Source organism: Wyeomyia smithii, chromosome 3 (assembly GCF_029784165.1).
Source record: "Wyeomyia smithii strain HCP4-BCI-WySm-NY-G18 chromosome 3, ASM2978416v1, whole genome shotgun sequence".
Taxonomy (NCBI): domain Eukaryota; kingdom Metazoa; phylum Arthropoda; class Insecta; order Diptera; family Culicidae; genus Wyeomyia; species Wyeomyia smithii.
In genome coordinates, this window is record NC_073696.1 from 132,974,619 (window position 1) to 132,989,448 (window position 14,830).

Consider the following 14,830-nt stretch of genomic DNA (forward strand, 5'->3'; position numbering starts at 1 on the left):
AAATGCTGTAAATGATTTGAAAGTACATAGTTGCTGAATCTGTTAGTGGTTTAAAAAAAGGTTTATATTGCAATAAAACAATCATACAAACGCGTTCAGAATGATGCTTCATAAAACCGGTGATCTTGCGTTCACGTCTATAAGAGCTAATAAATTGCTCATTGAAATACTTCAAACGCATGTATGCAGCATTTAAACAACTCGTGCAGAATAATAGTTGCTTGGTTGCCGTTTGAAACATTCCAATCCAATAGCTTTTATTAGACGAGAACGCCACTAACCTTTAAAGCGCTTCAACGCAGCACTTGTTTATTAGTGTTACTGGTAATCACTTGCGAACTTTTGAACAATTTCTGTTAAGCTAGAGTTCCACCATTGGATAAATGCGTAGGCTGACCAGACGTACCGTTTTGAACGGGACAGTACCGTTTTTTCGACTGTTTTTAACCGTCCCGTCTTTTTGCCATTTCGTACCGTTTTCGAATACTTCTTGAAAAATCTTAAATAGAGCTTTGCATTGAAATTTCCCCAAATGGAAAATAAGTTTCCAAGCAGTCAGGATTTTCTAATATTATCGAGTACGTTTTGTGCTTTCCTGACAGTACCGCACCACTTGAAGGACATCTTCTTCCGTGAATTGATGAAAAAGTCGCGATTGAAAGTTGATTTGTTGGTCAAAATCTCGATCATCATGTGACGAATTTTAGGGACTCATTGCAAAAAATCACACTCTTTAGAATCGGGCAAGTTTATCAAAGCAATGAATTATTGTTTGTATGCTTTGGTTGGTAAACATTTTCAAAAATCAATTTTATCATGTGTGCCATTTTTTGAACCCAATTGTCCCGTTTTTATCCTGAGAAAATCTGGTCAGCCTATAAATGCGTCAACAAAAAATGCTGCAACGTTTGTACAACAAATAATTCAACGAGTTGTTTATTCAGCGCCGGCTGCTCCTACACTGCTTTTATTCCACATTTGCTTCTATAAAGGCTTCCAAATTGTTACTTGGGCGAGAATAAATATTTTACGATTTGAGCAGTTTCTGAATACAAGATTTTGAAGCGCCTGTTTACCCCACTAATCTTTTCTGCACAGGCAATATGATGTTTTTGTGTCCATGCAAGAACAACATTGATCGAAAATTTCGTGTAAATTTTCCACAAGGATTACGTTATAAATCACTTGTACACTAGCGCCGCATGGCGACCTTATTAAATTTTTTTTTCGCTGATGTACGAGGCTGGCGTCATTGGTAGCGCTATGAATTGCTAATACTGAAATCTTCACACAAGATTGGAACTCAGCTTGGACGTCGGTCTGCGGTTTTACACTGTGGCTTAACTTTTGAATATAAACGGTTTTTAAAGTTATTTAATTAACTTTAGCTCTACTCCTAATGCATTTGCAGTCAAACCTTAAGGGCACAACAGGGTTGCTATATTGTTATATTGACAATATTCAATATTTTAGTCACTGTATATATTTCACTAGTCTGGCCGAGTGGATTCGGGAACCAATTAATAGAGATGGGCGATACTAGCATCGATACCAACGGTATCGATACTAGTAGTAGCGGTATCGAGTATTTTGGCATCGAAACTCACCGCGAGAGATGAGTGCCGATATCGATACTTTCTAAATAATGATTTTTGCAAAAAAAGAATCGCAAGTCTGATACCGATACTATTGAAACATCGATAATCGATGCTCCTTTAGCCGATACTTCGATACCTGGTATCGAAATTCATTGAAGTATCGCGATCCCAAAGTATCGATACTTTCGTCAGTGTCGCCCATCACTACCAATTTAAACTAACGTGAACCAGTCAATGAAGACTCTCCCAAGAAACAATTTGGAAGATGTTATGAGAGCAAATGTGGAACAAAAGCAGCGTTGAAGCAAAGATGACTAGAACAAGATACCTGACTCTTGCAGAATTCATCGGACATGATTGTCGCTGCGCGTGAGCAAAAGTCGAACTAATTTATACACTGTTAATATGATGTATACTTAACGTCAAAATCAAATGACTACAACGCCAAGACATGACTGTGACAATGTGTAGTGACAATTTTATGAGAATTTAAGTCATCAGATGGCAGCACTTACCGTCGGAAATCGGTCGTGTTCAAAATGTATGAAAAATATGGAAGTTAGGTATCTTGTTCAGGTTATCTTTGGTTGAAGCAATCGATGCTGAATAAACAACACGTTGAACTATTTTTTGAACAAACGTTGCAGCATTCTTTGTTCATGTACTTATACAACAGTGGAACTCTAGCTTAACAGAAGTTGTTCAAACGTTTGCAAATGATTACCAGCAGCACTAATAAGGAACCATTCAAATATTACATAACGCGGAATTCGACAATTTTCAATACCCACTCACTCGCTTTGCATAGTCTCATTTTGTAAGGTGATGCCCACTGAATTTTTTGACAGCTCATGAGCATCCAGAAGTATTGTTGACCTTTGTTACAGCTGGTTGAGATCGATAAAATTTTAGCTTTCTGTTGTTGCATTCGATGCTTCCGTACCGTTCACTTGTTTTCAAAACAGTCAAGTGCAACGTAGTGATTTATCATAAAACCAACTATGGAGATTGTCAAAGAAGGTTAGTTCAATCAATCTGTAAACTTGAAAGTTTTATAAATAGTCTCAATATTGCCAGGGAACATTCCAATAAACACAAAAATTCTGTAAATGAGATTTTTTGTATGTCATATTATATGGAGTAAGTTAAGTATCAATGAGTTTTAACGTAAACAGTCAATTGCAAATCAAAGCCTGCATGTTTCTGGTCAAACTGGTGGTTTTAGATCATCCGAATCAATCCGAACTCATAAGTTACATCATTGTGAAAATCATCGAAAAATTTCAACTTTTCAGCTTCCGGCAGTGTTGTTGCCTTAGTATCAAGAACAAACATAGCTCTGCCATGTAACGGATGGGTGTTCTGAAACATTCTCAACAGGTTGCTATTGAATTCGGATCCTTTGATTACGAGCTCTAGGCCAAAATCCAAGAATAACGCTCAAGTTTTTTCGTCCGAAGCAATGCAAATGTTGCGAGTGAAACTACACGTTCCAGTACACGGACAATGATAATAATACTAGTGACTATTCAGACTCTTCTGAGGGCTCAGATTGATTGATAAACGAAACAGTGTCAACCCCGAACCTCACTGATCTAAAAAAATAGTTATGTTTTATTCATAAAGGCTCAGTCATTTATGGTAGAAAAAAACTACCATTGAATCCGAACTACATCATCAGAAAAGTAACAAGTCACTCAAAGGTGGGTTATTTCATGAAATTTTAGTCAAAACTATTTATTATATTATATTTGCGATCCACGTATCGTTTCAGGGCCAAAAATACCTTAAAATAATTTTGATCAGGTTTGGTGTTCTAAGTGCTCCACTGTGAGTTGTCTAGAAACGGCGAAGAGGGTTTTAAACAACAACATCAGAATATTTCATTCAACACTTGTTAAACCAGCGTTGAATAGATGCACCGTAAAAATTTATTAGGTCGAATAAAACAACAATGAAACATTTGCTAAGCCGTTGTTCGACTGTTGAAATGCTTGGTAAATTGTTAAATGCTTGTTTAGCCTTGTTTAATAATAGTGTTTACTAACCTTTGTTTCGCGCATTATAACATACTTATGCAGCTCACGCTGAATAGTTGCGTAAAAAAAGGTTTAATCGACATCAATTCAGCTCTTTTAGCACAAAAAAATGCAAAAATGGAGCTCGATTTTTTTGTTGAAATTATTTTTATTAGCTTTATTTTTGTTTTTTACTTGCGGAAATGATATGGGTGATTTTTTAATTTGTATTAAAAGGCAACAAAAACTATCTTTTGCTGGGCTTCTGTTGAGATTCGAACTTGCGATCCATTGCTTGGCTGACATCGATGTATGCATGTGAGCTAATCTTTAATATGACGTGTGCAGTGTGTAAAGTGAATATGCTTCTAAACGTTTTGGTCTAATAAATGTTGAACAGCCATCATATAACTACTGGAATATAAGCTTCTTGCACGCTGCAGTTGCTGCTTGCAAACAACGGTTATGAGGTGCGTGCAAGAAGCTTATATTCCAGCAGTTATACAATGCCTGTTTAACATTAGAACGTTTAGAAGTATATTCACTTTTAACACAGCATACGTCAAATTAAAGATTAGCTCACATGCATTTATCGATGGCAGCCAAGCAATGAATCGCAAGTTCGAATCTCATCAGGGACCCAACAGAAAAGATGGTTTAAAAAAAGGGTGGCGTGTGACGAATGTTGCCTTCCGATATAAATTAAAATTTACCCGTTGTATTTCCAAGTAAAAAAACAAATGAAGTTAATAATGAGAATTATAATAAAAAATATTACAACAAATAAATATGGTTCAACTAATATCTTCGAATTTTATTTTTACATTTTGTTTGTGCTAAATTAGCTGAATAAATATCGACTAAACGTTTTTTCCACGCTACTATTCAGCGTGAGCTGCATAAGTATATTCTAATACACGAAACAAACGTTTTCAAACATTATTATTAAACACGCATTCAACAAGAGCATTTCAACAGTCGAGCAAAGGTTTAACAAATGTTTAATAAATATTTTATTCGAATACAGGTCGAACACATACAGAACAGTAGGCTAATAAATGTTTTCTGGTGCATCTACTCAACGCTGGTTTAACAAGTGTTAAATACAATATTCTGCTGTTGTTGCTCAAAACCCTCTTCGCCGTTCCTAAACAACTGTGTGTCGGAAACTTCTCCAAATTAGCATTGGGCGATACGACGGAGAGTATCGATACTTCAGTATCGATACCCGAAGAACCAAAAGTATCGAGATACTCAAAACATCGGTCAAAAAGTATCGATACCAGAAGTATCGATACTATAGCTGAGATCATTTTTTGAATTTTTGATAAATACATTTACTCAGGGTGGCCACTTTACCGGAAAAACGGGAAAAGCGGGAAAAAGCCGGGAATTTTAAATCACCGGGAAAAAAATACGGGAAAACCGGGAAATTAGGCTTCACGCCGGGAAAATCATCCTCCTTCATGTCTGCCGCTTTATTTGTTCAACAGTTTCTGAGGAAATGTCAACATGAGACCCTGTTTTTTTATGTTTACCTAACTGGCATGATTCTGCCGGATAGGGGAAAGCTGGTTGTTGGTTTCAGTTAAAGTCGACAGCGGCTTCGCAGCAAGATCTGCGTCAAATAAAATCAGGCTTGATCAGGTGGATAAATTTACTGTTCCGTAACATATATTGTCAGATTTTAAAGAAGTCAAAAAGTTATCAGCGTCGCGGGAGGCGTATTGAAACTTCTTGTGAATAGTGTTCGACATCGCATCGGGGAAAATCCGGTCAAAAGTCAAATAGGACCGGAAACTTCGAGTCTCGATTTTATTTCGAACCGGACCGGAACGGAGCTACCCGGTTTGTACTTCCCGATTTTTGGTATGATTTTAACCACAAGCAGCAAAAAAAATTTTTACATTGTGTTGGACCTTTTGACTACTTGATTTTGTTGGGGAAAGACGCCACCTTGAAGGCTATTTGTTAAAGATTTCTCAGATTTTTTCTATATCAAAAACAAACAGTAGCTAATTTTTTTTTTTTTCAAATTGTTTATTCAGAGTGTCAGTTGAATTTATTTTACGGACCATGAGAAAATTTCTTATACATTACATTGACCCCAGCTCGAAAATTTTAAAGTCCCAGGATCGAAGTTTTTCGAAAAAAAAATTGTTTTGAAATAACAGATCTCAACGATTCATGCATTTTGCATAATGCATCTAGACAGTTTCATGTGCATTTTTTTCATTGGTCACTCTGAGGCTCTTCTTCCCAAAGTCCGCTTGAAGTTTTGCCTGAGGACATTTTTCTAGAAGACAAAAACTCTATGCCCCAACCTTTGAATTTATCCCACGCATTTCATTGGCATCCTGATACAGAAGCACTGCAAGCTCGAGAGAAGGTTGACAGAGAAAGATGCAGAAGGAGCAAAAAAGCGCGAGAAGGCAAAGATTGTCAACGATTTGGAGATAAAGAGGGCGAAAATTGTGCAGCAGATCACCATGAAGGTACTTGCTAAAGTCGACAAACAGCTAAACACGATGAAGGAGGAATGTTTTTCATAGTTATGTAACACTATTTTTGCAAGGCACAAATAAGCATGTGAAAATTGATTTTTTTCTCATATGTTTTAAAAATAAAACACCGGGAAATTTCACTAAATATCATCGGGAAAACCGGGAAAAAGCCGGGAAATTGAAAGTTGATATTGAGTGGCCACCCTGCATTTACTGAAAACCAGTATTCGATTCAGTGATTCGCGAAAATACAGCAAAACTATTTGCTGAACAGAAAACAGTAAATGAATGGTTGCTGGAATCCAGCAAAAGAATTGATATGTCAAAAAATTACGTCAAGCTGTCATTAGTAAAACGCGCCAAATCGCTGTGCAGCTGGTACGGGATAATCGCTAAGCTCCTGATAGCGAATATGGGACCATAGCTAAGTCCTTGTTGGGCTAGATGAACTTAAAAGTTGAAATGATAATCATACATCTCTAGTTCAATAGTAATTTGCCTATGATCCGATGGGCGGATGGAATCTGGTGCCTGACGGAAACATGGTTCCCTTGAATTAACTGGTTAACCAGCAAATTGATTTATGCTTTGCTGAATGAACAGCAAATTGTCATAGCTGACAACCAGCAAGTTGTATTTTGTTTACCGAACATGCAGCAAACGACCTGTCACTTTTATGCAATTGAGCATTACTGAATAATTAGCAAATTTCATTTTGCTGAACAGATTGCTGGAAGCACAGCACACCAAAAATCAGCAAAATTTTGGTGGTTTCCGGCAATGAAAGTTTGATGTGCCGACTTTTTGTTGTTTTTCTGGTATCTATCCGCATTCTCTAGAGCGGCATGAATCAAATGACTTCACAAACAAATACATACAGGTAATGCAGAAATTCTGAGCTTTGGCAAACAAATGAATTAAACAACTTATATCTTCAAGATTTGTATTCACTGGCCCAATGGGCTGTGAAGCTCCCGTCTTATTTGTATAAATTATTGACACACTTCCATATTAATTGATGAGAAAGTTGATGACATAGAAAAGTTAGATATGTCAGCGAAAATAAGATAGTGAAGTCTACCGCTGAATTTTTCTAACTAATAAATATTGCAATTTTTTTTTTCACTTGTACTCTAACTTGTGTCGACGGAAAGCATGAGTTAGTTTCCGCTTGCAAATATTCGATCTGAACAGTGTAACCAGAAAACTTATATTTGTTTTTAAAATACAGTCAAATTTCGCTCGTTGGGCTATGTTTAGTTGGGCTACGTTTTAGTTGGGCTCCCGCTCGTTGGGTTATAGCCCAACTAAATCAAAGCCAAACATCATTTCTGATAACGTTGAATTTCGTTTGAGGGGTTTGTGGATGCATTTTAACGCAGAAAGTAGAATTAATTGAAATAAAAACAAATGAAGCTGAGTATAGATGTAAACAAACAATATTTTAATCAATTGTCAGAGAAACAATATAAGTTTTGTGCCTTAATAATGCAACGTAGAGCTATGCCTATTTTTGAAAGTATTTGAGAACACGTTATTATTGAGCACTCCTTTTTGGCTTTAAATGTGTGGCCTAAGTAAAACAAATTTCGAATTTGGCCCTATGCTGCGTTTGGCTCAGATTTTGACAGTTCGTTTGGCTCACAACATTCTCTCTATCTATTTCTCCATCTAAAGCCTGTAGTACACTCTTTGTTGGTTGCCCGTGTTTCATGGTTGTTGTTTGCCCGTGTTTGCCTCATATTAAAATTGGAGAGTGACAAATAATTATCTTCGACCAAATTTTTATCTGTCAAAAAGTGCCAAATATTTGACGCTTGGTCAAAGAGTGTAATACAGGCTTAAGTTTTGCTAGTGCAACTAGACTTGTGCGATACTTATACTGACAGTGGCAGCTTTTCAGTGGTTCCAGCTCGTATCAACTAGCTGGCATCTCCATCCGATTTGCTTTGCTTTATCGCAGCCAACATCGCAGCGGTTCTACGATGTGTGGGCTCCACTGACGCTGACAGACAGCATTAGTGATGGGAAACTTATCGATACTTATCGATAATATCGATAAGTGCTTGACATCGATATTATCGTTAATTTTTTGACGTTAACGATAATTATCGATATTATAAGGGTGAGCACAAGTCAGTGCGGCTGATTACTGGAGGAGACCCAAATGAAGGAGACCTCACCTACCCTTCCCCAGGAGTTGCTTTTGCTGCTGGGTATTTGTTGCTATTCGACAAGATTTAGCATTGTTGGGGGTGGTGTAAAGGTTCCCTCCCGGATGTCACTGAGTTTCTGAGAAATAATGGTAACTAAAAAGGTATTTATAGGTTTTAGTTTCCTATGAACAGATGAATTCGACAACTCAGTACTGGAGAACTTTAAAAAAATATCCAAATTTTCGCACCATCTCATAAAAAGCAATGACACGAAATTGTAATAAAATGCATTTTCTTTGGCTTGCCAACTCTTATAATATGATGGACATGCATAGCGGCAGTCTATTGGTAATTCTCTGGTAATTGTTTAGTATAACTTGGAACTGTTTAAGTTTAAAGTATCTGTTAGCCAACAAACAATTTTTAGTTCAACTAAAATCCAAATCAACGAAATTGTTGCGCCAAAAAAAGTATCCTGATTTATACAGGGGGTGGAAAAAATAATTGAGATAAAAAAAATTCTCTCGAATTTTAAATGGCCAGAACTTTACGAAAAATGAATCAATTTTGATAACCAGTTTCATTCCACTGGCAAACAGTATTATATTAGTATTACTTGGGAACTTGGTGTGACCATCCTACACCGAAAATGTTTCGGATTTCAAGAGTGTGTGTCAAAGTGTACATTTTTGCAACGCATAGAACGTTTTTGGCAACTAAATTGTCTATCTAAAATACTTCATTTAAAAAAATCTGAGATCACCGATATTTTCTAAAATCATTTTTTGTTTTTAAAATTATATTTTTTTCAGAGTAGGATCTTAAATTCATTTTTTTATATTTTTGAAGTAGGCTGACCAGATTTTGGCGAATTTTCAATCTTTGGCTACTAATGAAACTGAAATAAATTCTGATTTATTGACAACATATAAACCTATGTGAAACAGAATGTCAGAAAAAGTTCTACGCGTTACAAAAATGTACACTTTGGCACACACTCCGGAAATCTGAAACATTTCCAGTGACCCTTGGTCATGTCCAGTTCTCAAGTTATACTAAGAATCTAAGACAGTTTTCCAGTAAAATGAAACCTGTTTTGTCTGAATTGATTCATTTTTCATGAAGTTTTGGCCATTTAAAAATTGACAGAATTTTGCCTGCTTCAATTATTTCCCTTATTACACAACCTTCAAAATGAACTTCGGCTTGAAACTACTCCGTAGAAAGTACTCCCGGTGTAAAACTCAAAGACTTTCTAAAACAAACTGTTTAACTCGTCCGGTAGTTTGAATTATCATTCGCAGTATCGTAAGATTTGTCGTTCAAGGCCTTAACACAATGGATACGTTGCGGCTGCGTTTGCGGCAATTTGACAGTTAGCCCATACATTTACTGTCAAATTGACGCCAACGCAACGCAAACGTATCCATTCTGTTTGGGCCGTTACTATAACCGCAATGACGTTTGCGGTAAAAGAATGGACAAAAAATTCCCGATTTCATGGGTTTCAAAATGGCGTCAAAAACAGACATCGTGCGGCACTTTGTGGACGCCGGGTATGCCGGTTCTGGCATCTAAAACATTTTGACACTATTGGACAATGATCAGAGCATCGAAAGAAAACCCGGTTCTGGTCGGCCAACGACCCTGAGTGACAAGAAGCTTGCTGATAACCAAAAGGATGCTGAAGAGGAAGACCGAGGGAAAAGTGGCTAAATCGCTGCGTGCACTTGGCCGAGAGGTTGGTGCATGCTCTAAAACAGTGAAAAAGTATCTGGAGAACATGGACATGCATACAAGAAGCTGCAGTCCCGACCACTGGTCTCGGAGCTGCAGGCAATGACGCAGCGACAGCGGTTGAATAAGATGGTCAAGTCGATTTTCCCGGCGAATCGCGACGTGGCAGTGGTGATGGACGACTAGACCTGTCTCACCCTGGATGGCAACGACTAGCAGGGTTCTTCGTATTTTACCTCCCCCACGAAGGAAGTGAGCACCGAGGTAAAGTTTATTTCACAGACCAAGTTCCCCAAGAAGGTGCGGCTGTGGCTGACAATCAGCGAGAAAGGGTTGTCAAAGTTACTCTTCTTTCGCTCCGGGCTGGCCGTGAACGGGGAAATTTATAGTACGAAGTGCCTGACAGACGTTGCGTCGTTCATCAAGAAATACTATAAGTGCGAAGACACGGTGTTCTGGCCAGATTTGACGTCGGTCAACTACTCGAAGCGATCGTAGGAGGAGATGGAGCGGCTGAATATCGATGTGGTACCGAAGTCGGTGAATCCGCCCAATGTCCCCCACCTGCTTCCCATCGAGAATTTCTGGGCAAACTTGAAGCGCAAGATCTATTCCAACAATTTTGTCGTGAAAACGGAGGAGGAATTAATAAAAAAAAAAACGAAGAAAGAGCTTAAAAACATGGCTACACGCATGTTTTTGTCCGCCATGGCAAATGCTACGGTTAACTGCCGGAAGGCCGCACGCAAGGACGTAATATTTTTTGCGAGGAAGTTAACATGATAACCTTGCATGGGAAATTCATCCAACTCAATTATCTGTCATAGTTTTTTTTTTCATCACCATCTGAAATAGTTTTTTTTTTCATCATCTGAAAAAAAAATTTTTTACCGCAAACGTTAGCTGTCAAATTATCGATACTTATCGATAATATCGATAAAACCCCCGGAATTATCGATTGTTATCGATGTACGTTTTGGGCGATATTTCCCATCACTAGACAGCATAACATAGCGTATCAAAAGAAGTGGTGATCTCGTGTACACATTGGGATGTTAGCCCTTGTAACATGTCACCTAGCTGGTCCGTGTGCATAAAAGAATATCGATACAAATATCGCGGTTTTCAGTATCGATACGGTCGAGTATCGGACGCTTGTGTATCGATCCAAAAAATCTAAATATCGTCTCAAAAGTATCGATACTTCCGATACCGATACAATATCGCTCATTGCTACTCCAAATTCAACTGAACAACCATTTAACAGAAGTTTTTTATTTTCCATTTCGGTTATTGTTCAACTGTAGCCTAATAAAAGTGATCGAGTAAATGTTTAGGCAACAATAATTGTTACTTGGGTATACGACTAGTTCCCGTTATATACGTTTAAGGTGGTAGTGTGTAGAAGCCACCACGTGGTCAACTACGAACTTTCAAAAAACAAAAACAAACAACAAAACTCAAACAAACAAACAAAACTCGGAAATAGTTAATGCGTTATCTATGAAAATACTATCTTATGTTTTCGTCACCATATAACATTAGCTATTACCGAGTGGTAAGCGTTTGAAAATTCGACGTCGACCAAGTGGTGGCTCAAAGTCGGCCATTTATGGCTTCAACACACTTCCACCTTAAATTGGTTCCCGAACCTACTCCGCCAGACTGTAAATATAGGGACTGTATTCAATATTACTAAGTTTCATTTGTGGGCACCCCTCGATCTATGCTAAAACCTAGGGGCTAGAGAATTTTATTTTTAAGAAAAATATTTCAGTAATTCTATCCGATATTGGTAGATATATTTTGATAAATATCGTTTATCTGCCACATTCATAACACTCTGACAGACTCCGACCCAGGTATTAATGACAGTTCTACAAGGTATGTTATTCACGTCGATGCATTAGTATTAGTGAGCGTTATGAACTTTTTCCAATTTTGTATGAAATTTAAAATGAATATGCATTTTAAACTAAACTTATAAAACATACTTTCCTGAAAAGTTATAGAAATGATGCTGAAACATGTTTTATTTGTGAGGAATACATAAACATGCTGGGGTTTAGGTAAAATATGCAGTTTTTCATCATTTTGCCGGTAACCTTTTTGCACTTCTCTCACTCTCAATAGAAAAAAAAAAAAAACAAATACAAAACAATATAAAACGAGAAATTTTCAAAAATATTCCGAATTCCATACAAAACGCGATCTAATTTTGACGGTGGAAGTCCTGGGGTATAATAAAGTGCATCACAAAAACCGTGAAGTTGTTAAATTTTTTATTTAGGTTTAATTTCATATACTTGTACCATAATTGATCATTATTTTGTTGTTAAAGTTAAAAATCACTATGATAAAGCAATTTTTGAGCATTCTCAATTCATTGTTTAGTAATAGAACACATAAAACGAGTGAAAATAAAGATATTATTTGTTGTACCTGATTGCAATACCTCTCAATCTGTTACCTTTCTTGTTCGTTTGGCTCGGATTTTGACATGTTCGTTTGGCTCTCAACATTCTCTTCGCATATCTCTCCCTCTGAGTATTGCTATCTTACCCAGACTAAAACTCCTTGGCGGTCGAATTGATGTCAAGGTGACAGATAAACGATAAATATCAAAATATCTGTCACAAGCACGCTCATTATTTGTTACTCTAAAGTGAGTTAGATATGACCCATTTTTGAAAAAAGTGGAGGTACCCTAATTTGAGTACTTTTACGGTTACTCACTTCTGAGTAAGGGCGTCATACGTCAAAAACTGATTAGAATCTACTCTGTTTATGCAAACCAGGAATTAACGAAAATGAGTACAAGTTACCCAGTTTGCCTAAATTTGGAAATTTGATGATTTCTGGTTTTTGTAAATCTGACTCAATAAATAAAATAAATTCAGAACAATCAAAATCATAGATTTATTTTTCATCGAAACATTATAAAAGTTTTAAATCATTCACGTGTCTTTATATAATGCGGCAACCAACCGGTTCACAGTTGCCCGTGAACTGTGGCTCATGTTTTTGTACAGTACGCACACCAGAAAATCCGTCATCTTCCGTCACCAAACACTGCGAAGGATTTAAAGTGTATCGATTGCATGTGTACGGGTGAAGTTGTGGGGTTTGACGGATTTCTCCAAATCTCGACAGCAAACGCGAAATGTTGTCTGCGATTAGCTTTAAGCTAAAATTAAATAATTTTATTTGCACGTTAATCATTCCTAATTTTAATTCACTTACAATTTTGGTAAACCGACTATATACGGGTTAACGCGGTGAGTCGTCGGATTCTCTAATTGATCCTGGATGATTTTAGGCTAAGTTAGGTTAAGATAGATTGTTTGCTTAGTTTTAGATTAATTTTAGGTAAATTCCACTTACTTTTACTCTCGTAGGATAAGTTTAGCGGTAAGTTTAATGTAGGTAAATCAATTACGGTATGGAATAATATTTAATAAGTATTAATTTAAATGAATATGATTATTATGATGAGGCACTGCACGAGTCCGCTTTCTTTGCACGTTTTTGCTCTCCTCGTTTTTTTCTTTTATCTCGGTTTTATGACAGTTCTTGATCCGTTCTGTCGGTCAGCGAGCTGAAGTGGTCAGCGATGGTCAGTAGAAGCGTTGCGTTTGGACAGCGCTGCTGCAACGGGGGGTTCGTCACCACATACCCCCGCCCGCAAACCTTGGTTACCTTCTGGATATCCGGAATCTACTAGACTAGGTTTGCCACCATCGGTGACGTCCAAAACAGCTAACTTTACAGCTGGTCGTCGAATAACCCCCGTTGAAGTCCTCACCAACGCTTGACGAACTCTTCCGTCCTTCCCCGGGAACACTTTCTCGATCCGCCCTCGTAGCCATTGGTTCCTCGCCGACCCACCAACCACAAACACTAGATCACCAACTGCCAGATTCTCGGACTCCTCGAACCACTTACACCTACGGGTGATGACTGGTAAGTATTCCTTCACCCATCGTCGCCAGAACTCATCACAGATGCACTGAGCCAGTTTCCAGTTGCTTCTGAGCGTGGATCGATTATCCACTGGGGTCATAGGAAGTAATTTGACCCCGGAGGAACTGCCCAGCAAAAAATGATTTGGCGTTAGTGCCTCTTGATCGGCCGACTCAAGCGGTATGAATGTGAGTGGCCTGCAATTGATCATAGCCTCTGCTTCAAGAATGACAGTTTCCAGTGTTTCGTCATCTGGTTTGCGAGCTGATTCCAAAACTGCCCCAGTTGCAACTTTGACCGATCGGACAAGCCTCTCCCATGCGCCCCCCATATGGGGCGCAGCCGGTGGGATGAATTTCCAACTTGTTTCTGCACTTGTGAATGTCCCGGCTAAGGCATGATTTCTCCGATCGATTTCCTCTTTGAGCTCCCGACTTGCGCCTTGGAAACATGTGCCGTTGTCCGTGTAAAATTCTCTCGGAGGTCCACGGCGAGACACAAAGCGGCGCACGGCCATTATGCACGATTCCGTGCTAAGGGAGTGTACCACTTCCATATGAACTGCCCTAATCGTGAGGCAGGTGAATAGGGCGACCCAACGCTTGGCGAGGCTCCTACCGACTTTGGCGTAAACTGGTCCAAAATAATCTAGTCCAACATATGTGAAGGCACGCAGAAAAGGGGTTAGACGCATCTTGGGTAACGGGGCCATGACAGGAGGCCTTGGAGCAGCTTTAACTACCCGGCACCAAATGCAGCTTTTCATGACTTTTTCAACCAACGATCTAAGTTTAGGGACCTCGAATTTCTGGCGAATTTCGTTGACGACAGTCTCGCGGTTGGCGTGGCGGAAG

At 38.3% G+C, this 14,830-nt stretch overlaps 1 protein-coding gene across 1 annotated transcript in view; it reads left to right on the plus strand.

Moving 5' to 3' along the window:
• The first annotated feature begins 2,494 nt into the window (after nucleotides 1-2,494).
• The window catches only part of LOC129729727 (homer protein homolog 2), a 62,840-nt gene continuing 50,504 nt past the window's right edge, over nucleotides 2,495-14,830 (plus strand). Inside the window, exon 1 of the mRNA XM_055688515.1 lies at nucleotides 2,495-2,618. Within this exon, the coding sequence (XP_055544490.1) occupies nucleotides 2,530-2,618 (89 nt within the window). The 5' untranslated portion in view covers nucleotides 2,495-2,529. The remainder of the gene's footprint in view (nucleotides 2,619-14,830) is intronic.